General features: G+C 34.4%; 1 protein-coding gene across 3 annotated transcripts; it reads right to left on the bottom strand.

The window, feature by feature from the left end:
• Positions 1-321: 321 nt before the first annotated feature.
• On the bottom strand, positions 322-22,702 carry LOC140054491 (hemicentin-2-like). 3 transcript variants are annotated; one of them, XM_072099496.1, is made up of 19 exons: positions 22,062-22,702; positions 13,624-13,771; positions 11,156-11,329; positions 9,292-9,562; positions 8,713-8,852; positions 8,288-8,429; positions 8,035-8,147; positions 7,574-7,715; positions 7,302-7,462; positions 6,901-7,071; positions 6,206-6,367; positions 5,181-5,431; positions 3,783-3,948; positions 3,244-3,522; positions 2,673-2,963; positions 2,319-2,549; positions 2,028-2,136; positions 1,373-1,537; positions 322-1,217 (listed from the first exon to the last, which is right to left on the bottom strand). In XM_072099496.1, the coding sequence occupies exons 1-19, from the start codon at positions 22,404-22,406 to the stop codon at positions 1,031-1,033; spliced, it is 3,648 nt and encodes a 1,215-aa protein (XP_071955597.1). In that variant the 5' UTR covers positions 22,407-22,702; the 3' UTR covers positions 322-1,030. The 3 variants fall into 3 exon arrangements, with proteins under 3 accessions (XP_071955597.1, XP_071955598.1, XP_071955599.1); XM_072099497.1 differs by having other exon boundaries at positions 5,310-5,431; positions 22,062-22,701; XM_072099498.1 differs by lacking the exon at positions 11,156-11,329.
• Positions 22,703-27,107: the final 4,405 nt, after the last annotated feature.

Here is a 27,107-nt window from a genome sequence, read left to right as displayed (position 1 = left end):
GATTGAACACGAAAACTTCCTGTGAAATTTAAAAGCGGGCGCCATCACATTCAAAAAAGAGGGCGCTATATTTAAAATTATTTACATTTATCTGTAGTAGTAAAATGTTTTAATCGTCGGATCGGACCTACCACCACCATTATTCATCAGTTAATAGTTATAAATATTTATTATGTCATCATTGGAACTTTTCATCCTAAAATAAATATTAATATATTCCGAAGTTAGTGAAATTTCAATGACTTTTTTTTCTCGCTTTTGTTCGCAAACGTTTTTATAATAATAATAGACACAAAATTACAATACAAAGTAAGCATCTTGACTTCACTCTTTTATTTGCTTTTACCTCGATATTCTTAACAACTCTTGAATAAAAACATTTTTAAAATCATCCCTGAGCTGGACCTATTTTTATTAGCAGGCTGCCTCTCTCAAATACTGTACTCATATCACATAGGTAGGCGCTATAGACAAATAAGCGCGCATGTAATGTGTTGACAATGATTTTTATCTGTGTAATATAGCTACATTGAACATTCCTACAAGAGGTATAGATTTAATAATAACTTTAACATAAATTATGTATATAATGACATCATGTAAGCCTTACCTAATCAGGCTCACATATTATTGAGTAATTTTAGCTCAACCTAAACATGTTTACATTTCTAGAATAAACTTTGAAAGGTTGGAGACGAAAACGTACAAAGAGCAGAAATCAAGCCTCCGAACAATAAAACAATCTTTTAAATTAAACATTCACTACATACATGTTGTATGTATTGTAAAGCCATCTCGGTTCCCTCACATGAATAAACTTCTATTACTCTTTCGACTCCGACTCTCTCTAAAAGTCGTATACATACTGGTCGGATCTTCTGATCGGTCAGAAAACGTTTTCTTAATTTTAGAAGACATTATAATGTTCAACAAAATGTATATTTTTTATCCTGAAGGGATTCAAACATAAAAACAATAATTTACACATATATAGATATTTACAAAGTCTTAAAAGAGCTCTATTTAACAATCATACAGGTTGGCCGAAGAACGGATCAACTTTTATTTTTCTGCACTTGCGTAGTACGCTTCGAGGTCCTGGTGCCACGAACGTGTATTGGCTTGGCCAGGCCCTGCCACCAGCCGCTTTGCCTACAAAGCCGTCTTCAGACGCTTTCATACACCAAACGTACATTTCTCTTCCCGCTCCAACACATCTTTAATAAAAACAATAATAACCGTAATCAACAATACGACACAGTACCATACATTATATAAGGTCTATTTCTTTTGTTTTGGATAGAGTACCGGTAAGTTTAGTTTCGTTTTCTTATCAATCTGTGACTTAGATTGGCTTGGTATTTTGTCTCACCTGCAGTAATCATCCTTCCCATCTCCGTCTTCATCTTTCATGTACGATGTTTCCTTGTACCCTGGGTCGAGATTCGACGTCGACACGTAGTTGTACTGGCTCTCACCCTGTGTACCCGCTAACGCACACGCAAGCATCAATTGGTTAGGACTCGGGTTAATCAATCTATCATAGGAAAGATATCCGAGGCTAAACAATTACAATCGATGAGGATGATACTGAATCTAGAGGATGTCAATTACTATTATACGTCGATATGACATCACAACGTCATGCCAAATAAGAAAGTGCCTAAAACGACACCATCATGACGCAATTTATTTTGTTCAGTACACAAAAACGTATTATATAAAACGCTTAAATTGTCATAATGATAGATTTATATAGCGCAAATAAACGATGTCTATATGCGTTCGACAATAAAGATAAAGAGAGGAAACCAAAAGGAAGAGACAAAAACATCAAGCTAGCACCAAACCGAAGTATGGGGATACACCATCACCGCTAACTGGGGATCAGTAATGTCTTAACACGGGCAAATAGGAATATACACACTGAAAACCATTCAGAAACTCAAATAAAACAATTATTAGAAGTTTAGTACTTTTAATTTAATTACAAATGTATCGTTTAACTGGAAACTTGCACAACTTACCGGCAATAATCATTTGCAGCACCTTGTCCCTGAACATCAACCCATCCACGAAAATAATCAGGTAGGCCGGTATCGTTGATATCGCGTCTGCGTGGTTTGATTTTAGGCTCTAAAAAGAGAAGAGAATGTACTAAAATAACTTAAAAGTCACAAAGAAAGATACAAATTACAAGTACACTGCGTTTTTAACTCTGGTTAAACTTCAATGGTGTCTTTGAGGTGTGGACACAAGTTTTCCGCAGTCTCCAAATAGCCTACGGTAAAAGAATAATAGTACTTATTTTTGCCTACCGGAACAAGGACTGCAATCTGACGAAGCTTTTGGCGCACTGTCTGCCTGTTTCAGCGAAGGCTTAGTGGGATGTTTCTTTTGCGGTTCTGTGTAGTCAGGAGGGGTAGCAATGGTTGTCGTGTGGAACTCGGGTGACTCTTCCGCTGGTCTTGCAGATGGATTTGTGAACCCAGAATCGGATAGAACCTCGTCTTCACCGGAATATATTAATCCTTTCTGTTGAATTGCGTCTAAAGCCAGAGAAAAACGAACAAACGTTCCAGTTATATATATTAATCACAAAATATACCACTACATACGAACACTAGATCTCATAAAACTACACAAAAACTGTTTTAATTACAGCTATATACCTGACGGGGTGATGGTCAAAATGGTTCTGAAGGTTTGAATCCCTTTAGTTGTGTGTACAGTACACGTATAAATGCCGTTATCCGACTCATCGGCGTCGTGGATGATGAGACGACGGTTAGTGACGGTGTAGTGTCGTAACGTAGATTTTAGATCCCCGTCATCGAATGTCCAGCGAACAGCTTCTTCGGCTTTGCCACCGTATGGACACATTAGCAACGCCCTCAGTTGACTTTCTGGGTCTTTTACATATCCAATTCGTTCTGGCGGAGAAGGTGGCTCAGTTGAAGGTTCTATAGAAAAGAAAAGAACATACTTTAGTTGAAATTAGTTAATCTGGCTATAGGCCTAGTTGTTTATAGTGTAGCCTATGTAGACTATAAAAGATATATTAATATAAATGTTTGTCTGTATATTTTTCCGCAAAAAGGGCGAGGACAAGCATAAGCAACTGAAGAAAAGATAGATGTAGGCCTAGCCTAAAATAATTTTCATATTTTAGTGCTTTTGCTGTCAGTCTTTATTTTTTGTCAAACCTCTGGCTACGGGCTTGGTCCTACAAGCGGCTCTTACCTAAAACTGTTAACGTAAAATTGGCAGTATCTGTTCCATACGTATTGGTAGCAACACATGTATATCTCCCAGAATTCTTAGCTTCTGACTTGGTGATAAAGAGTGTCGAGTCTACAATAAGCGTATCAGAATGACCAGTTGTGATAGGGGCAGCTTCAAAGAGCCAGGTTACGTTAGGGGCTGGATCACCTTTATTCGCGCATTTTAGCTGAACGTTCTCTCCAGCATATACAGTTATAGGATCGAGTGGTTCCACAATGTGTGGCAAACGATTCTCTCCTGAAATAATAAATATAGATGATAAACATTGATATTAAAACACAAATCCATTCCCACATTTCCGATCACATCACAAATGACGCATGTCACATAGTAGGCCTACTTTAAGTCACACCTACAGTACATTTCAAATAACTAAAACGGCTAGAAAGGATCTTGAAATTGGTATATCACCTAAGCACTGATATAGTAGAAAATTAATAGTTAAAAGATATTAAAATAATAGCAACGTGGATATGTTAACTTGCCGACCAACTTACCAATGACCGTAAGACGGGCAGTTGAGGTAGCAGTACCGACCGGATTGGAAATCTTGCAAGTATAGGGGCCAGCGTCCTGGGCTGTTGCCCCCTTGATAATCAACACAGATCCATTCATAGCCTTCGAAATCCTCGATTGTTCGTCCGTCTTCTCATCCAGTAACATCTACAATAAATCGTGTTTGATTAAATTAATATAACCCCACAAGTCTCACAGGTAGATTTTTATTTGCTCCTGTATTATTGAATGATACCTTTGTCACATAGGGCGTTTAGATATTTATGCATATATATAAACTATTCATAATGATATTACTTCGGACACTTTCTTGAGTTATACTCGTATACACGTATGGTATTTTCTTTAAAAAATAATATTTCATTTTTCTAAAATTAGGCCTACATTAGTTTTACTTTTCTGACTAAACGAAAATGTGTTAAACCAAGGCAATATAACAAGAAGATGCTGAGCTCCTTAGATCAAAGTTTTTATCTGTGGCTGTGACACGATCACCCTACCACGCGCCGCCGCGAAGAATGTGTACAGTACTGTTGGCATTTGTTGCAGTCAGACACTGTTACGGGTTCCTCTCTCGGCAAGGCGAGCTCAGCGTCCTGTTGTTAGATTGCCTTGATCACACAGGTATTATTGGCAACCGTAGTAGATATCAAAGGTACACGGCTTGTATATGTTAATACAGTTAACACTACAATGGTTATAACTACTGTAGTAGGTCTTAATAATGTTTATACAATTGTAAGTGTAAAATCAACGTCAAAAACAAGCAAGCACACACAGAATTGGCGTTAGCAATTCAAGCCACCTTGCTAAATCAGCATAATATTCAAAGTTAGTTAAAGAAGGGAAGGTTAAAGTAAGCATTACACTATAACTACGTCTCACTAATTTCGAGTGATTACTTCATACTCACGATTGACGTCGTAAATGTAACTTCTACAATGAATAGAAGTAACAGTGAGAGGTTCCGATATACAGTACTTTACAGTAGGCCTACGATTAAATTCGTTCGACACGAACGCAACAAATCTATTGTAAGTCAGTCTTTAGGCTTGGACGCAAAGTAATTTGACCAATCACGGACGCGATGGATCATCCGAACTATCGCTTGTGATTTGTCGACTCGCTTGCGTTACGCCTATGTCGTAGCGTCACCCGTGCGTCCAAGTCGGACTATTGCCCCAAGTTAGGGAAGACATCTACAGTAAATTAATCTGATTGGCTGAAAGTTGACTAATCAATGACGTCATACGTTTGACGTCATAAATATTATTATTAAAGCGACGTTTCTCGGAAATTCCATTTCTCAACGGGTTGATCTTGAGTTGCGGGAGTGCCGATTTTAATGTTACTTACAAGGCAAACCTACGAGCACATACCAAGCCAGAGCTAAAGCGGTTGTTAGTAACTTGCAACTTGGGAGGAGTAGCACAAAACTCCGGCAGCAGACTGTCACCAAGCGAAAGCTGACATATGAATTTTATGGCATCTAAATGCGTATCCCTGACCTCATTTTCACCCCTGTACCACGTGATAATCGAATCATCAGCACCGGGGATACACTTCAACATAATATCTCGGTTCTCAATTACGTAATCATCTACTGGCCTTTCTTGAAATGATGGTGGCTCTAAAATTAATATAATAAAAGTAACAATAATTATATTTATAAACATGTTCCTGGTATATTAATTCTATATCATAGATCATTTACATTCATTAATTTCTTTATAAGAGACGACCTTGTTTAAAATGCATTTCAATTAATAGGTGTATCCGTAATGTGCAATTAACATTTACTGACTGTATATTATGTACAAACAACTATAATTTATTTCTAAAAACATTTTCGAGGTAAGCACAACCTAGTTATCATTAAGTGTCCTAAATCATTTACATAGTATGTATATGTAACGATATCGTATTTGAAATAACAGGTGTCATGATAAATGATTACGAATAATGATATTCAAATTATCAGGGTCGAGAGAGATTAGGTTTCTCTGAAATAATAATTCAGGAACTAGGCCTACTGTATGTCTTAAGGCCGATTTACATTAGAACTATAACGATCGACGATAAATAGATAAAACATACATTTTGCTTGTATAAAACAAAAGAAATTAGAAAATGTTTTGTTCTAGAACTATAGCATAATCATTTACGCTGTCTTTGATCAAATGACGTCATGATAATAATAAAACAATAAGTTGTCTTGTCACTATATTATTGCTCATACTAATCATGACGTCATTTAATTGGACGTGTGAAAACATCATTTTCATCAAAGACAGCATAGATGGTTATTCTATAGTTCTAGGATGAAAACTTATAAAATTTCCTTTGTTTCAGGTATCACCTAGTGTAAATGGGCCTTTAAACTATACATCTGATAGCATCTTACTATAGCATTTTGAATCGCCTATAGTGGTTCCATTCAGGCAGCTAACATGACCACTCCCACCAAGATAGTAGCCTAGATGTTCATGACATAACAGCTTGCCAGTACTGCCATGTTGTAGGTAGTCATGTGTACCCATAAACCTCGATTGATTTCCACAATCGGCTGTAAATTGTTCAAATGTCTTTATTTGTGTTGAATTTATCTTATTTAGTTAGAAAATACTCTAAGAAGCAATATTTTATATTATTTTAAAATAGTAAAATAGTAAAATAGTACAAGGTACAACAAGATTGGTTATAAATCAATACAATAGTTTAGAAATGCAAAACTGTCAAAAGTTCCAATAGTCAAAACAAAAATCAGTATCCTTAAAATATATCGTATATTTATATCGTAACAAATTGGAAATTAATTTTAAAATGTCAGTATGATGAAACAAGATTTAAAACATGGGACACGAAATGGTATAGGCCTAGTCATTAAAATACGAGAATTTTCTTTGATTATTTGATTATTAAAATTCTTTATGTTACGTGTAAAATGTCCTTATTTTTGTTTTATCGTTTTTTCTGTTCTTCGTCGCTTTCCTATTTTTTTTTCGTTTTCTTTTAACATACGAAAATATTAATATAGTAAAACAACAGTAGGCCTATACGTAGATATGAAGTCAAGCTCAGCAAGTGATCCTGTCTTACCAAAGCAACTTGGTGGTTTCTCGTTATATTTTCCATTGACACACTGTAGTATAGGCACTCCAACCATTGTATAACCCTTCTTGCACGTGTACACGTGTCTTGATCCATGTCGAATCCCTTCTACCCCTAAATCACTGTTTCCAACATCTTCCGGAATTGGACAATCTTCTCCTGAATATTAAAACGAAATAATGATATATATAATTCATAAGCCTGGGTGCACATATTGTTAAGACCAACTCAGACATCGTCCTACAACGAGTCCCGACGAAACTTCAAAGTTGAATCCCGACGAGACATGTGTAACTTTCTCCCGACGAAATGACTCGTCATGCCTCGTCGTACGACGCTGTCAAATGCGGTAGATTGGGTTAATTACCAGAATTATTGAATTAAAATACCTGAAATAAGTACTTCTGTTGAACGATGCTTCTTCCCTGCAACATTGCTTCCATAACAACTATATTTTCCAGAATCCATATCGGTGACATTGTGAAATAGAAGAGTAGATGTGACTCGGTAGATATGTTTATCTATTAAAAACGCTTCTCTGTTACTGAATCTATAGCAAACAAAAGGAGGGAAAATATTAAACGACTGCAATGTTGTAAAAGCGAACTAAAAGAGTAAAAGCATTTGCACTAAATTGTGGGATTATAAAGACATTGGTTACCTTTCGATAGGAACAGTTTTGTTTTGATTTTCATTAAACCATGTTACTTCAATAGCTGGATAACCCTCTAAGACGCATTGTATTGCGGAGGTAACTCCATACTTGAGATAGAAAGAGGCATCAAGATTGATCCAAATTTGGACTATGAAAAAAAACACATTTATAAATAATATTAGTTAAGTATTCTTTAGTATGTGTATAATAGTAACTGTTACTTTTCATATGCAATTCACAACACATGCTAATAACATTAACTCGGTTAAATTTCACAACTTATACAGGTGTTACAAAATAGAAACAACACAGTTTATTAAATCTAATAAAGTATTAACTAATTATCCGGTTAGAAAGTGTACTACGGCGAACTGGACACCAACAGTGGGTCAGTCTCCCTCTCCCGTTAATCATGAACTAGATTGCTGCATTAAAGAAGAGGCTTATTCATTCCTGGGATGCCTTACCACTTACGACCACCTGTACTTCATGGGAAGCCTTGCTATAGACGTTCGAGGCTTCGCAAACATAGGCCCCGGTATCATCTGATTGAGCAGCGTCTATTATAAGATCGTTACCACTGAAACAATTAAGATAAATACAGTTATTTTACTTCTTATTGAGTCAAAATAAGGTTATTGTCTGCGCATGCGCCGAAACTGAATTATGTGATATTCAACACCGAATTTCAGTGATTTGAAACACACAATTATTACGCACGTTGTTAGTATTTCATCCGGAAACGCCTTCCTTCTCCAATATACATTTGGTTCTGGAAACCCGGTTGCATTACACACAATTTCTATGCGATCGTTTTCTAACACGTTTAGGACACGTGATGTTGATGATATCTTCACATCAGCTACAAAATAAAATCAAGAAAACAAAATTACAAATTTCGAAAAACAGAAAAATAAGTCGTCAAACATTTATTTTGCTATATTAAGCAAAACGTATATGAGTAATATAGGCTAGCTTTGTTAAAGCATGCTTTCCACCACATAGGTGAATCCATCTGCGTATATTATGCGCATGTGTGTTCATTTCCATCGTCCTTTTTTGGAAAAATAAGTGCACCAATCAGAGCTCATTAAACATCGATTCGCGGGATCGAATATATATTCAAACGTTAAAAGACAACTTACCGTAAATGGTAACTTTAGCAATTGAGTCAACAATACCCTCAAAGTTTTCAGCTGTACATAAATATTCGCCCGCGTCTTCTGACGTCATATTTACAATGATCAGTAAACCTTCAGGACCAAACGTTTCTTCTTTCATTATTCTAAATATAAAAATAATTTATAAAAAAGCAAGGAATATACAATTATGACAAGTGAACTTTCTGGGCAAATACGTGACCTTATTTCTTCAGCATAACTTCCATATGTTGGCCTAGTGATGACCTTTAGTTACTTGATAATCACGACCATCATACAAGATGTTTGATAAAGTGTATACTTTAGGAAGAAGTTTGTGTATTTTCAGAATATAACATGGATTGACAATAAATTCGAATACAATAATCTCAATATTATATAAATAAAAAAATTAAATAAAAGTGTATAGTATGGCATAAACGTAGATCTCGAGTACACCAGCAGTGAAGTCAACTAAGTATCCGTCAATGACGGCCATGTGACTTCAGAAGAAGACGGCTACAAGAACAGTAACAGTTTAGGTACAGTTTAGGTTTTAAAAACTTGGTCATGGCATGATCTTACTTTTCTTCTGGCATCGGGCCATCAAGTCGATTCCAGGAATATTCTATTGGCGGCGGTCCTGATGCTTGACATTTTAAAGTTACCGATCCATACTCCTTCACTAGGTGGTTTCCAGGCGGATAGACAATCAGTGGTGGAACAGAAGGTACTGTGGGAAAGACGTCTGCTTTAGTCGTTGCTTTGTTTTCATCTTGGAACGTTCTGTCCTGTTCACGTGTTTCTTGTTCTATTGTCGGCTCTGTAACGGGTCTTCGCGGGCGGTTATTTCCTTCTGAAAAATAGTGACACGAACACTATAATTACGTTTGAACAAACTTGTAATAAAATAGGTATACAGTGAGCATAGAACCTCTACTATTAAGGAAAACGTTCCCGTAAAACAAACGAAGGGCAATTATGGTCAACCCTTATTCAGGGGACACGCCTATTAAAGGAGGTTTTATTGGGTCCAGAATGTGTCCACTAAAATGGTTCTATTTTGATGATGTGATCAGTATATTATTGAAATTAGCTCTCAACACCCAACACACCAACCGGTTGTTATGATTGAAGTAACCAATTGATATGTAATAAAATATAATATATATAAGGCATAATATATCATGGATTAGGATTTCGTGCAAGTTTTAGCCGTGCAATAATTGGGTTATTAATAATAAAGAATTAGAACAATACGAACAAACTGTGCCATCATGTTGACGGTACCATAAAGCAATACTATTAAACACCATTACCGATAATAATGTAATAATAGAGTGTGGTAGTATCTCGCCTAGATCACATAATGTTTCAATAAACAGTAACAAGTTGTATCGTTCTAATTGCATATAATTGTATCACAAAGTAGTTCGTGACATGCATGAGGTATCTATTAACCTAGTTCAGTACAATGTACCACAACGAAGCTTCTGTACGTGGCCTATAACATTATGTTATATTAAATGTATGACAAGGTATTTGTTGTTTGTCTTTATTATTGATCAGGCCTTGGTGCACTTGGATGCAACACTCTTGGTGTTGACATTTTATTCGTCCACAATTGTAAAAGTTTTGTTTTAAATAAACTATATACTTAATAATAATAATATAATATCCTTGATTTATATAGCGCCTAATGTTGTGAAACCTCTAAACGCTGAAGAGTCATTTTATCAAACACATATGGAAACATACTCCCATATGCATCTAGTAATCAGTGCAAAGTTGTATCTTTATCTAACCGGGTTCCCATTTATACACCTGTTGGAGAGAGGCAAACGTAAGTAAAGTATCTTGCCTAAGGATACAATTTAAGCAATGCGGCGAGAGTTGGATTCGAACCTCGATCTCACGTTAGTAGTATAACGTCAAACACACTGCGCCACACGCCCGAATAACAATAATTTAGCCTCTATAACAACAATATAATATTATTTTGTGTGTGTACACCGCCCCGAGGAAGAACAACAATGAGTTGATCTGGGCCTCCGTGGTTAAGAAAAAAGCAAACAATTAATAAATATGTGGATATAATACACTTTCATAAGTAAATAAGTGTATAAAAAGTTGCGATAACGTTGAATTGTCATCATACCAAAATGTGGCATTATACAACGGGGTTAACATGCATTTAGCTTATATTGTATAACACCGGATTAAATGCTTCACACATGTACCACATCAATCATTTCTGTTGAAAAACATGTTAAGTAATACTAACAAGTTACGGCTGTGCTTCTCCATATACTTTTAAAACTACGGGAAAGCAAGATGCTGGATGAAGGAAAAAGATTAATTAAAATGCAGATTAGTAGATTATGTCACTTCAAACATCTAAAGGTGTTAATTCTAATTTTGCAATCCACAATCCGCAATCAGTGGTCACCTGTTTTCTGTCTCATACAAACGGATTGACAATCTTCTTTTGTTTCGAAACGATTTCTATTTCCAGCGCAGCCACCGTACGTAAACGAACGGCATATCTGAGCATTTTCATCGAAGAAAAACTTTCCAGTCAGTCTGTTGCACGGTCCAATATCAGCAGGCTGGCTACAAAAGTCTTTTGGAGCAAAGAGCAGTTATTGATTATGGTTTAACTTAAATATTTATATAATCAATCTTCTATTCAGTCTTTTATTTCGGAATCTCTGGTCCATAGAAAGTAAAATTACATATAAATGAAAAAAGACTATAGTAATTACTAATAGGCCTAGCAACACCAAATACGTTTCAAGTTTTAGAAAATAGCTACAGTTCTTAAACACAAATGTCAGTTCATAAAATAAAAATGTGTTTTATACGAAAGATTCGCATCTTACTTCTGTATGGTCGTGTATTTTTATGATTTCATAAACGAAAAACCTATCATTTTGTTGTTTAGATAAATTGGAGACGCGGCAGACACTGGGGAGTACCAACAAGTTCATGGTTATAGTTACGATATCAAAAGTATAAGACTATATACAGTACTTTTGTATAGGCCTAGGCGTATTCACATTAAAAAAGTAAATGTGATTGATTGAATAACTCAACTTAGTGACCGAGTTATCTCCCTAGCTTTGGAGAATTAATATCAAGTTAAGGGGTGTGAAGTTGCTTTGTTCGCCCAATAAGTAGGTTATGCAGTAGTATTAATCGGTTCCATACTTTTGGTAAATTAAATTGGAAGGGTTTGCATTCGTTCGTTGGGTGAGGTAATTTGTATAATGAACTCTTTGAACTTAAACGTGTTAATAGCATGTGCACCCAAATACAGATATTTCGCTTAAGAGATGATTTCATAATATTACAGTAGGCCTATGGTCCTTTTAATGGTTGGTTATGCGTATTTATAAACGAAACCTTTTACCAATAAGGCATTATGTATTGAATATAAAATAATAGCGAGTGTTCGCTTTCACGACACGCCGCGCGAGTACACAGCTATTGAGTCCAATAGTCAAGTCAAGTCAAGTATCATTTATTATCATTTGTTTTAGGAAAAACATAGAAATTCTGTTTGCTCTGTTGGCGGAGCACAATATCCAACGGACACAACACGAACTCAAAAAACAAGAACATTACAAAAAAAAGTCTACATCATATTTAAGGCTCTAATAGATCCTGGAAAGAAACTAAATAACAGTGATCTGCACCCAATTCTTAGTCATTCTGGTCATGCTCATAAGAAAGGTCGCATTAAGCCACAAGCACTTTGTATGTTCAGGCCCTATAACAACAAAGATTGAAACCTGCCCAAACCATGGGGGTATAAAAAAGACCTCCATGCCCAAACTCAGTTGGAAAGTCTCCTAACTGTGTATCTATAATTTCGGCCCTTTTTGAAGTTTTTTTTTCAGGTAGGTCTAATTAGCAAAACCCCATAGCGATATTGCAAACAAAGCACTTGTCCTCGACACCTCCTGAAGGTAGATGATAATTTTCAATTAATCAGTACACCTTATCATAGTGTCCTTCTGCGTGCCTGCGGAACGTTTCAATTAAACTTATTAATCAATAAAACAATTTTATTTAACAATTTTGAAACAATCATACCCTGAAATTGTTTAAAATGGTTATTTTTCCTAGTATAAATTGATTTCAAAATAACACAATTTACATTGTTTTATCACATTTAATTCCGACATAATGCTATAATTTAACTTAATATAATTACATTACAAAACCGCATGGGACATCTCGATTCTGTTGATGTTTATATGAAGTAATATACAAGGAATAATTTTATAATCAACATCCCGCGGTGGATTAAATAAACGTGATTATTAGATTTAGGAGAAGGGTGAAACAATAAGGGCATAGAGCAGCCTTGTCGACACGTATAGTAATTACAATGGCTTAGGTTTAATAGTGTTGTACTGTATGAGGTCAAATACACGATATGTAATATTTTGGCTGAATGTAGAAATACGTCGTCAAATTGTTACTGTATGTATTAAATAAAATGAAATTAAAGAAACAATTGAAAATAAAAATAAAAGGCTATAATATTCTGCAGTGAAAAGAGGTTAAATTAATGTAAAAATTAGGTTCTTTTCACACTGTAAATTGTTTATAAAATAGCACAAAAAAATTACTTGAAATGTTAAAGCAATGCATTCGAAATAGGGCCTACGTAATATCTATCAATAATATTATTACTAGGCCTACTAAATAACAGTGATCTGCACCCAATTCTTAATTATACCACCTTATTATACAATCACCTTTATTGCTATTAACCCCAATATTTCACCCTATTTTAACATGGATAAACACCCGTACAATGTATTAAAAACCAAACATACCCCTTACCAACTGCATAAACCAAAACACCTATCAAACACAAGACACAGGTGTGGCGTCTAATCTTACCTGGTGGTGGGGGCATATAGTTGAAGCAGTTGTCACTGCCTTTCTTCCGCGACCTCTTTGGCTTGTATGGTTCAAATCTATCGCATTCAAACACTGCGGGCCAGCTCTGCCCATAGCTTGAAAATGTTGGTTTGCAATTTTCTCGTGCCTGCAAAATAAAAAGCTTAGATTCAAAACTGTTTACTCTTTGTAATCATCTACTATTTAAGTTATTCTTATTCTTGTCACAAGAGTACAAAGATAATGTAGGCCTGACACATACATGAAACATGGAAACGAAATACTTGACACGAGGCCTATAAGGTGAAATGATAATTTTTGCTCTTACAAATAATAAAATTGTGCTCTGCAAAAACGCTACTAATTAGGCCCCTACTTGCACTGTATTTTTTAACTTGTCATGATCATCAACATTATATCAAAATTCTATCATTATTTTTACTGTCACGATCTTGGAACCTTCCAGCCGTGTTTGACACCGTCTTAATTACCATAAAATTACCGTGACATATCTTTGTTTAAACTACCACACGCTGTTATTCAATTGGTATCATGTTATTTCATTAGTAAATATTCATTTCTAGGTATCGACATGGAGCTATAAAATAATTGTAAATATTTGTAAGAGTATCATCATGTTGTCATCATCATGGTAGAATTACATAAAAATCATAAATCATGTTTACAATTGTCATAAACATCTAAACATCATTCACATAAAAAATAATTGACAAGAACCACCCATCACAACGTCGTCTTCCGGCGTGCCATACTGCGATTGAAAATAAGTCAAATATTCCTCTGCGGGGCCTCACTGCCGGTTACGCGAATCTCAAACGTCACAACCCCTCAGCTTGAAGCAATAATTAAGTATTACTTTATGATCCTTATAATCACAATATAAACTTACTATATGTATTTACAGAGAATAGTAGAATGATATCTGTATTAACGTAACACAGGTGTATTTTAGTAACGTTGATACTTGATATTCATATAATGGATACGTATTTACTGCTGATATATTGGTACCGTATCCATTAAACTCTAAATTAAAGTTCTACACTCATCAAACTAGTTTGACAAAAAAGTGTGATGTGCCCAAATATGGTAGTGATGATATGCTTAAATATGGTAGTGACATGACATCATCATGTCCACATATGGGCACATAAAGTGTGATAGTATAGACAGACTTTAATCTTTACGAAGACACGTGTAAAGCGCGTTTTTCCACTATAAAATGGCGAATCTATTCAAATATTCGTTATGAGCTCCGATTAGTGCCGATGGTTTATATTATAGCACCGGATACGGCAACTGTCGCTAGATACATTCTAACTGACTATCGCATGTCATTGAGATACACGCCTATGTGTTTATATACGTCCAATACAAAAACGTGTTTAAACAGGTTTAAATATAAGTAGATTCGCACAAGCGTAAATTATATTATATAGGCTAAATTTGAAATACCGTAAGCAATTCAATTCACATTCTTTTACCAGTTGGTAATGTAAGCAGGGAGATCTGTCTGCTAATACCAAATCAAAATTGAGAGTGGGGGAGAGAGAGAGAGAGCGGGAGGAGAGAGAATGATAAAGTGTTTGACACGCTACTTTAAATCAGATCAAGATGAGCCAAACAGCGACCTGGAGCTATGCTACACCTGGTTAAGATGTAAACCTATCGGAATTAATCTGTGTTGTTACATCCATTCAGTGTTAATGCCTTAGGCCGAATTGCCAAAAATACTTGTCAGTTACATCTTCATTTTCCACTGACAATCACTAACAACTATATAAATACAAGGATACGAAAAGTAGTTTACGATATTCTTCTAACTTCATAATACATTTTGCTCGAAATTTAATAATTGGTATAAGAACAATATTTGAATATTTGTAAACGGTATATCTGCAACTACCATATAGATATATTATACTATAATTATCTATGGCAACTATACTGTTTGGCCAATACTACTGTTGTCTGTCATAAAGCAGTTTCTGTTTGTCAATGAAGAAAAAACAAGGCAATATACATGGCTGCAGTCGCGTGCGCAAATTTGATTTAGTGTTTACCGACCGACCGACATAGTGAGCTAAAAAGCAATTCGATCGGCACTCCTTAAACGAGTGCCGCTCATACTGTAAACATTTCTGTTATGGTTCAATAACGTTAACCTTTTACAAAAACATAATTATTACGATACTGAGTTTATCAATATAGTATAATTATGTTTTGTCTGTATACAGGAAACGATATAAATAAAAGGCGTCGATTGTTTTTAACTGTAAATATGATGTAGGCCTACAGACTGTATGTTGTACAGAACATAGGCCTATTGTGTTGTTGAAATATATTTTTGGTTAACAAGACTCGTGATATATATTTTTTTTTTCAATTTCACTGTTTAAATAACATAAACATAAGGAATACACATATTACAAACAGCAAATAACCAGGGGAAAAAGAATTCAAATATTTTTTTCTTTCTCATTTTATGTATCGTAACTCATTGTCAACAATTAACAGTTAGGCTTAATACGTTAACAATAAAAAAAAAACGTAAAACGAGACTCGTGCTGATCAAACTTTATTTAAAAATCGACAACTAAGCTATAGGAATGAAATTTTTCTGAAATCGGGATAAATCTTGTAGTAGAATTACTTATACTTTACCAACACTTATGACGTCATGATTGAATGCAAACGTACCTGCTATTCAAACGGAGATATATTAACCATCACACTGGATGGTCCTTATGACCACCGGGGCACAGCTAACAAACCATAATCTAATTATATCACATACACGGTTTTTGCTTACTTTGAATTTAAACGAATTAATGTTACTGTGTATTTTTTTCGATCACATAATATATTTTGAATACTGGATTACTCCTATAAGCATTGGTGTCTATATGGCCAGCCTGGGGCACGAGAAAATTAAATTTTAATTCCCGTTATCAAAAACCTTCAGGCAGGATGACACAAAAGAAAATTAAGTTATAAAGACGAGACATATGATTCAATATAATACCACGACAAACGAAATCTAGAAAATTTCACCCGATTCCGACTGTAGTATCTCCACATCTGGTAGTAAAACAGCATCTCATTTATATCACATGTGGTGTCTGTATCATGTAAGGTTTAGGTTACTACCAAATACTTGTTAAACACAAATATTCCTATAGGCCTAATAATATAATATACATAATATACAGTACTAAGAATCGGCTGAACATTTACAAATAAAAAAATAATATAGGTATGACATTAAACAATGTTTTCCATGGAGAACATATGTCGTTTCACAAACCTTAAAAATATAAAATACCATATTTTGGTTATGCTTAGTGGCGGTAACGTTTGTCGGGTTGTCGGTTATTTAAATTGTTATGGTAACGAATATAAATCAAAGGATATTACTCCTTATTAGGGACCACCAGTAGGCCAACATACGTTGGAATTAATGACCGATGTGACATCTAATTTTCGATTGCATTCGAGCGTGCAACAAACTTGGTTCAAAATACGTCCCTTGAAACAAACTTGCGTTTTGTTATGTTAGCTAAACTGGTGTAACGACCGGGCGGTAGATATTTGCCTAGAGATCTACAAAAGACCAGGTCTTGTATGACAAGAATGTGATTTCCTTACGGGGTAGTTAGAAAACTAATTCGGAAGCCCACATAGGTTGCTTGATGGTCCATATAATTTCGACGCACGTCCCATGTCAATACTGACATAGTACAAGTTCCATGAGTATTTTCCCTGGCAATCGTACCTAATACGGTATACTATGATTTTAAAGGTTCATATCTTTATCTTTATTCTGCGGAGCATCCCAAATACAGGTCAGGTTTACATGTTTCTCATACACTAACAATACTGGAAAAACTAAAACTTCTTCATTTCCGGCACATGTCATGGAGTACACTGTATTTGGGAAAATCCTTCAATAATGTTCATTTCATTTCTATTTCAATATATAAATAAACAATGAAATTAGGGAGACCAGGTTGGATAGTAGGCCTATAGGCCTATAGCAAAGAATTTACAAGTTACCGTAAATGTTTATCAAACTTTCAACAAATTAATTAGGACACGAGTTTCACCAAGGAGAATATAGATTCGGCTCAGGAATTACCCTCTAGGCCATTTGGCTTCTTGTTGAAAGACACACGTAAGGCCTAAGTTGTTCTAACTTTGGTATATTAACAATAAATGTCTTGGGATCAGCCTCATGTCATTTGACAGTACAATACACTAATATAAGAAAGCTTCTATATACAATATAGACATATTGTACCAAGAAACTTGATATAAGTGTATAATTCGATACATCACGTACTATTGTTGTTGGAACCACAGACAAGTAAGTCAGCGTGTGAAATTGTATGAGACAACAATGACGTTTTGAAAAGACTGAATATGAAATTAGAGAAAGTGTTAAGTTATTAGGATTACAATGAATACTTAAATAAAAACGATTGATTCTGTATTGATTTAAATGTACGTATGCGTAGTGCATATTGTAGGCCTGCTTGTATCTGTGTAGTAGGCCTATGGTACCGGTATGTATGCACGCAGGGTGGAGGGAAGGGGAGATTGCACTTATCAAATGTCTCATTTAACAGCAGAAAACATTTTGAAAATTAAATCACACGGAAAGTTCCGATGATTCATATTCAAAGCAACCTAACTGCTTTTAAGCATAAGGCTGGCCATTGAGAATTAAGTAGAGTTTAGGCCTAACTGTAGTCGTCGCTTTCTGTATAAAATTCGTTTATATCCTCCAGTAAACATTCCTTGATGTATTATGATAAATATATGTTACAACGGTTTCGGTACATAGCGAGACATAATCTCTGTTGTTCAGTCATTTTTTTTCTCAAATATCTATAGGCCTAGGCCTAGACGATAACCAAGCAAACTGACGGCGTCGTCATTTATGTTTGATACTCCGCCACGCTTTAATTAAGTTTTCGACTTATTATTTGCAGTGCACTTAAGTAGTTCATTCCCCACTGTTTCAACAATGTCAACAAAAAAATAAGTGTTAGAAAACAAACTTAACTATGTCATACCGCACGTAACAAACATCGTGATTGGCAGCCTAATCATGTACATGAATTTAATTAATTTTGGTGATTGGTAAACAATAATTAACAATAATCCTCGCCACGCCAACAAAACTTTGCACAATGCGATGAATAAAGTACCATATTCAAACAAATTAGTTCCGCTCGCTAACATTGCTAATACTATACATGCTGTCTGACCAACGAGACGACAATATTGACGGTGTGTACAGGTACTGCAATTAAATCTATAAAACAAAGTACCTTAGATTGAAAAAATACACTAGCTTGCCAAGTAACACTGTTGTTTATTCGGTCTGAATTCATTAAAAACCATGTGAAACATGGGTCTTACCGGTTTGGTTTCCAACTATGGACCTATATATTAGATTATAGATCTATAAATCTAATTTTAGGTCCATGTTCCAACCATGCGTTCATGATGTTAAAGACCTATCATCATTACGACATCACCATCATCATCGACCTTTATCATGACCCAAAATGTCTACCCTCTCTCCGACCTGTGTAACACACACACAACCGATACTTCAAACTGGTAACAGGCACCCTTAATTTCTCTTTAGCCATTCAGCTAATTTTCCAGATTATTTATTTTATTTTTCAGAATAATATTTTTGCGAAAGCCAAATGCAGCCTTCTTTACGCCGTAATCGGGTAAAAGAGAAGTCATCACGAACTTTAGATTGGACAGGTACACATATTTATCATGATTATCAAAATCATCATCAAAATGACTTAATGGGCGTGTGTATCCAACCCAAATGACGTGTCTCTAACTATATTTAATAAATGTATAACAATGCATATTATTCTCCCAATATCAATTACTATATCATAAACCATCCCATGATTCATTATGATAGTTCAGTGATTTTTATCTCTTGTGTAAAATGAAGTTAAATTTACCGTTAAATAACACACCTGAGCAATGAAAACAAATTTACACTCATTTTATCACCACAAACTGTTGCTTATTTGTTTAATTGAATATGTTACGTTACACTTGTTTTGATTGACATCACACAAAATGGTAATAATGTTACCCGTGTTTAATGTGTATAATGTTATGAGCTTATATAGGCCTAATGTTTTATAAATTTCAGTTGTGATTTAAATACAAATTCGCTGAAGTGGTTCATGCTCTAAACATGACAATAACAATTTAGATTTTTAAAGATGTTTCCTAAGCTTCCAATTGGTGCTGAATTAAGACCCCCGGAGAATTTCTATCCCAGCAAGGGCCAGTGGTATACCCAGTCATTAGAGTCATTCTCACCATTCACATCTCAAGTTGGTATAATGTATCTAAATCATATCATGTATTTCTTTCGTTCATGTATATTATGTTGTTTATCATAGTTCAAAACATAAATCATGTTCACACCATGAATAGTACAAATATTCAAAGTCAAACTAACTCATAAATAATAAATATATATTTAATACATGTCTAGTTCAAAATAACTCAGTGTGAACCAATAATATCGCGTTCAAATCCGCATTGTTTACAAGTGTAAATTGTATACCACAGTCAGTATTATCATTTTTTTAAATAAATAACAATATGTGTTATAATTGACTGTTGTCTGGGAATTTAAATCAAAGTATATTTATATCTGTAATAAACTTTCTCAGAGATGGTGACGCTTGTAGTGGAACCGGGGAGGTGGTGCGAAATAATTTGGCCCTGACAAGTAATTAAACTTAACCCCCCTTAAGTACAGTTCGTTCAAATGAAAAGTACCCCTTGACAATAGTCCCAATAAAAGGCAATTGTTTAATTGGTAAGCACAGCCCTTAAAGCTAACTCTCTTGACAGCGGAACGTGTTTCGTGTCGAAATCAATTACTGTTAGATTCTGGTATTTCTACAAACAATGTTTTATCTTGAGTTGACAAAACGCTGGGGTTTTAAATCTTTATGCAAATGACAGGAGATCGAAACATCAAGTAATAATAGTTATTTTAAATATTAATATTTTTATATTAAATTTTATTTATCAGAAAAAACTATTGTTTGTTTCTCACCTACAAATTCACACAACAATTAGTTCTTGTCTAACACGCAGTACACAGCTAAACATTTTCTGCCTATCTTGATATTCAATTAATTCATTATATTTTATGGCAATGTACGGCCATACAGTCCTTGACATAGGAGTTTTGGTAGCAAATATATGCGAATAACAAAATTACATCTAAACACATGTTATTACTTTGCTCAGGTTTATAGGTGAACTTTTATTTTGTAGCTTTTAAATATGCGGTTAAATCCATTAACAGAAATTGTTATGATGTTTTATTATAACCTAATTCTAACCTTATGTCATAAAAACAAAGACGTCTCGTTATTTGGGTGTGTGAGAAAAGATTAAACAGTACCATTAAAAAAAGGTTCATTTGTTCAATTTTTCCACAAAAAAAAAGTAATGTTACTCAGTATCGCGTTTAGAACATCCATCATGGAAATAATTGAAATAGCTCTGGTACATTTAGACTGTATACGATATTAATAAACCATGATGTCTAAATAAAGTAGTCTAGATATTTTGTTGAATCATGGAGGACAAAAGTTGACCAGTCTTTGAAGTTTCCAATTTCTGACTTGGGAAACCCACCTGATTTGAAGTAAAACACGCCTTTATGCAATCTCAATAGGGAAAAAACACTCACCGTTTCATGAGTTAAAGTCTAAAGAATTAAAGTACCTAATTAGTGAAACCAATTAAACGCAGAGGGTGTGCAAACAACGGACCCATTTCCACTTCACTTAAGTGGCTCTTAATTCGTTTTGTTAGAACTAAACACTCTTGTCTTTGTGCTCAGTAATGAATGCAATAACTGTTCTATTTGCATATTGTCAGAAAAGGTTCTTGTTTTATCCGTCACATTTCAAGTAGTTACCATACGCTTACAAGTTGAACATTAAAATTACATAGGCCTATATTCCTATAGGCCTATATTCGTTATTGCACAACATATCAGTAGGCCTATAATAAAATATTCCACAATATTTACATAGTGAGAAAACTCCAGTACTAAACTAAAATAAACTAAAGCTATAGTATTTAAACATACAGAACATTGTTGATGGAACAGCTAAAAAGGCAGTCAAAAGGCAACTAACAGTACTGCCCTATATCAAAATAGTAGGCCTAAATAATGTAATTGATTGCAAGTTCGTAAGTAATAGTGGATGACAAATAAATATAGACTATTTTGCTGTACAGTGTGTTTTTAAATAAAAATAAACTGAAGCTGAAAATGTATCTCTTTACTTAAATTTTAACTTTACCTTGTTTTGACAAATCGTTATTCTTACCTTTTGGCAAAGTTCTCTACATGGTCTTATACTCTCTTCCCTTCTTCTACGACGGCACTCGGGAAAGAATACGGAGCACACAAATGGTCGGATATATTCCGAACATCCTGAGTTAAACAGTGGCAAATATTCTTCAAGAAGTACATCATCAGCCGTACGTATATCGAAATGGTTGAAGTCATTGGGAAAACGGGTGGAAGAGTATGGTAAGCCAGCATCTGAACACACATTTGATACGGCTAAATCTTCACACGTTTCTAAATTTCGATTTTTCTTTGAAGCAGAATTCACTCCAATGCAGAGGGTTAATAAGTATATTCTCCAAACTGATGTTATTACTTCCATCGCGAAAAGATTAGTTACCGCAAAACTGTAACGATAGGCCTACGTTTAAAAAAGACTTCGAATTTAAGATTGCTACTTTCTGTGACGTATCCACTCCGTAAACTGTATTTTCAACTTTCTTTTGATGCCACACACACACTTTGTACACAAGTGACGAAAGGGTAAACAATGAATGCTAACAATGTAGTTGATTCGGTGGTTGACCTATATTGTTATCCTAATACTTTTCCAACGACGAGTTTCAATCACAGATTGTTTCGTTGAGTTTTACTTGTGAATTGTTGCGAACAAAAGTGTGCTTTACGCTTACCAACTCAATTAAGTTAATAAAGAATTCCGTTAGAGGGCGCTATTGTATCTTTATTGATTTGGCGTGTATTAAATGCATAATAATTATTCAGTAATCATTACTATGAGTGGTTTTATATATATATTTTACTTACTAAGTACAGTACTTGCTTTGTTTATTTGTTTGCACTATAGCACCGAAAATTTTCAAGTTATCATTCAAAATGTTGGTGTAAATAGGTATATACTTACAGAACATACCTATTAAAATTCAAGAAAATCGGTTAATTAATAACTTCACAAATAAAACAAGGCCAACAGCCATTAAGTCGCGTGCTACAATGCATAGTGATACCGGACCGACAGACAGACCGACAGACCGACAGACAGACCGACAGACAGACCGACAGACAGACAGACCGACAGACAAACCGACCGAGCGACATAGTGAACTATACTGACCGAAATTACTGAACATGTTTAAAAATGTTGAAATGTTAAAAACATTTATATTTTTTTAATTTACACGTGCGTAGCCTGTCACTTTTGACGTGCTCGTATAACGTAATTTCGAGTTGAAAAGTAAGTCAAGAAAACAGAAATCGGGCAAAAAGAGTGCGCAACAACATTTAACGCGCAGTGCGCGCGCAAAAATATGCGCACTCATGGCAATTTTGTAAACGCTTAAAATGGCCTGAAACGTACTCTTATTTCATCGAAAATAAATTTTGAAAATTTTAAGTGCGCGTACGCATGCGTTACATGCGCTACGCACGTAATTGTATTGCCATATGATGATTTATGTCCTGAAATTTATGAGTACCAAATTTTATTTAATTGTGATTCATGGTTGTGAAGATATGATTACAAACGAGATTTCGTTAAATCGTGCGTAGACCGCGTGATTTTTTATTGCGCACCGTGAAAACATAACCACATTGATTCCTGGCCATAAGGAATATACTGTGAAAAATTGACCTAGCTAGATTAAACTGATATCAAGATAAGGTCAGAAAGCGATAAAACGCATAGTGATACCGGACCGACAGACCGACAGACAGACCGACAGACAGACAGACCGACCAACCGACCGACATAGTGAACTATAGAGTCGCTTCCACGCGACTAAAAACATGGGCCAAAATATAAATATGCGCCCTCTGTGACAATATTGTGCAAAGTACTTCACTCAGTTTCCGAGTGTTTTTGTTTATTTATTAAATAAATAAATTTATTAAATAAAATACAACAAACAAATTTTGTTTGTTGTATTTTTTAAAATGAACACCGAGAGTCGAGTAGTATGTTGATATCAGCAGGGAAGACTTGAAGCCCAGTTTCGTATGATTGGAAGAACATAATTCGATTCTTAGGAAATATTTTCCGGAGTATTTACTCGAAATACATCAAAATTTTATACACACCGATGAAGTTTATCTAAACTAAAAAAGTAGTACTTACTATAAGAAAATCTAAAAAAACTAACAATAATGTTCAGATTAAATTACTGACAATAAATTACAAATCGTTAATATGCACTGCATGTTTTATACATTAAATCTTCAACAGATGAAAACATGTATTAATAATATAATCAATACACATTATCTTAATAAACAAGCATATAAGCACACTAAATATGTTTTTTTTTAATATGATGACATAACATTATTGCATGCTCAACAGACAAATCCCAATGTTTTACTGTTTTATGAAAATGTACTATATAGGCCTAGATATATTTATACAGGATTTCTCAATTAAGTAAAAATGTCCTGTCTTAAGCTCTGTCTACGCCATCAAACTTTATGTGACAACAAAATGTGATGTGCCCATATATCACTACTATATTTGGGCACATCACACTTTTTTTTTCTAGTTTGATAGTGTAGACAGAGCTTAAGATACGAACATTTAAATACGTTTTAATTTTATGAAAAGAAATGAGATTATATCTATTCTAAAAGGAAGTAATTGTTGGTGAATATTTTATATAAATTAATAAGTTTTGAACCTCTGCAACTTTAAACTTTCGTTTTACTATGTGGGGTTGTTATATCTAGTTCTACTACACGTGTTAAATGCGTATAAATATCACCAATCAGCTCAATTTCGTATGATGTTTCAACAAGATTGTGCTAATAATCCAGAAATCTTCTTTTTATTATTGTAATAAAAGCTTTCCGAAACGATTGATTACAAGCCGCATATATTATTGGATTCAAAGCTGAATTAAAATAAAATAAAACGTAAGATATTAATATGCTATTACACGTAAATAAACCTAAAAGGGTCAACGAATTGACTACAGTAATGGGGATAGAACAACAGAAGAAACCGCACATAATAAATGACGTCATTCTGATAGCTTTATAGTTTTTCTTGGGTTGTTTCTTCGAGTCTTGGTGGTTAGATACTTGCATTGCTGCTATTTCCCGTACAGTCTTTCTAGTTTCAACAAAGATCCTTAAATGCATGAAACATAGTAGCGTCAGCACAAACACTCCAATAGCAATCTCAATGTATAATACCAAAGGTTCTGCGTAATAATACGGAACCAAAGGAATTAAACTTAAGTTTGAAATCCACACGAGAGGGATAATCTTCAGCATCAATCGCTTGTTGATTCTTTCCAGATGAAAATACGTATGAAAAATAGCCAAATATCTTTCTAGGCCTAAAAGTACATGATGGTATATTGTTAAGCAAAGTCCGGTGAAAGAAGACGCTAATGATGTGAGGCATAGTGGAGATAGGGTAGGACATATTAAAGTTGTTCCTTCGTCGTTTTCAAACCAGATTCCTTCTGTTGCCATTGACGCTATGATCAGACAACCGGTCAAGCCAGACAAGAAATCGACAAACGCCAAGCTTACAACTAACGTGTTGGTCACGGTTTGTAGACTGTCAGTTGAGAAGACGGCGAGTATTACTAGAACATTACCCACAATAACAAGTACTGTTGTTATACCTAGAATCAACAAACACCAAATTGGATAGAAGCATTGTTGACTCTCACCAATATCGTCTATATATGAGTAATTGGTCATTGTAAACAATTTAGAAGAAAATGTACGATTTTAACTCCACACAATTCATAATCAGAATAAAAATGTTCTCCTGAAATATAATAACTACCGTATTTCAGCCTTTTGGCAAAGTTGTTATGTATGAATGGAAACTGACATCTGATTCAATTTCCTGATACTTCAAAATCAATATCAATTTTGGAAATTGCATATAGGCCTAAACCTTCAACAATAATGTCTAATGTAAACAATCAATTCAAACTACAAAACAAAAACAAAAACATTTTTTCGAAGATGCTGCAATGGACTTGACAATACTGAACTGTAATCCCCAAAAATAAAGCAATCCTTGTTCATCTGATAATTTAAAGACGGCTCCACATTTAGATCTCAAACGGACACAAATCAAGTTAAGTAGTCCATTTAAATAAGAAAAACTTGTTGAGTCCGCCCTAACCCAACTCAAAAGTTTGAGTTGTCTGCAAACTCTTACCCAATTTGGAGCTAGACAGGCATACTACATCAAATAGCTTACAATAATGTCAAATCTTTAATAAATGTACTATAGCTGGATATTCATCAGATCCTGTAGTTTAGGCGGAGTTACCTTGATGTGATGCACGATACAACCATTACAAGATAAATCATCCAACTCTAGATCTACCTACTATATACATCCAGGCCTTACTTTATACAACTATATAAGAAACTAATGAGGTTTTAAGAAATCCGATTAATATTATTGACCGTATAAACGCAATCGGTGATTAGAAACGGTAATGGTAGCTATAACAACAGTAAAGAATAGGATTACAAAAAAAATGGTCAACAAATTAACACACACGGCACAAACATTTAATAAATTGACATTAACCTATTAAAAGCAGCCTTTATTTACTACAGTTAAATTTATCATCTAAAAATAGCGTGTAAATTTAAGATACACGTACCGAATTCTGGATTGTATTATATTTCTTTCGTTCATTATTATAATCATTATTAGTATTTTATATATGTTTTAGATTTAGATAGAATAATAAGGATGGAAACTCTATACTCTTAATTGTGTTTTAAGTGTGTACTCCAGAGATTGATACAGAGTGGAAACAATATTCAAGTGAATAAAAGATTTTAAGGTATCGATCATTGTTCGAATATTTATTTTGTCGTAGTCAAAACTCGTGTCGAATTACAGCATTTAATAAAAAATATTGGTACTGTAATTAGAAGATGATTGAAAGATTTTTCGTTAATTTTCTGATATTACTTTTCAATTAAATATGATTCGTTATTCTGAACATTTTAGCAATTAGTTTATTATCTTTGACAAACTTGTAATTACCAAAATGTACATGTTTTTTTATCGGGTATGGATGAAGACACT

This window comes from Antedon mediterranea, chromosome 7, assembly GCF_964355755.1.
Source record: "Antedon mediterranea chromosome 7, ecAntMedi1.1, whole genome shotgun sequence".
Taxonomy (NCBI): Eukaryota; Metazoa; Echinodermata; class Crinoidea; order Comatulida; family Antedonidae; genus Antedon; species Antedon mediterranea.
This window is presented reverse-complemented; position numbering and strand designations above follow the sequence as displayed.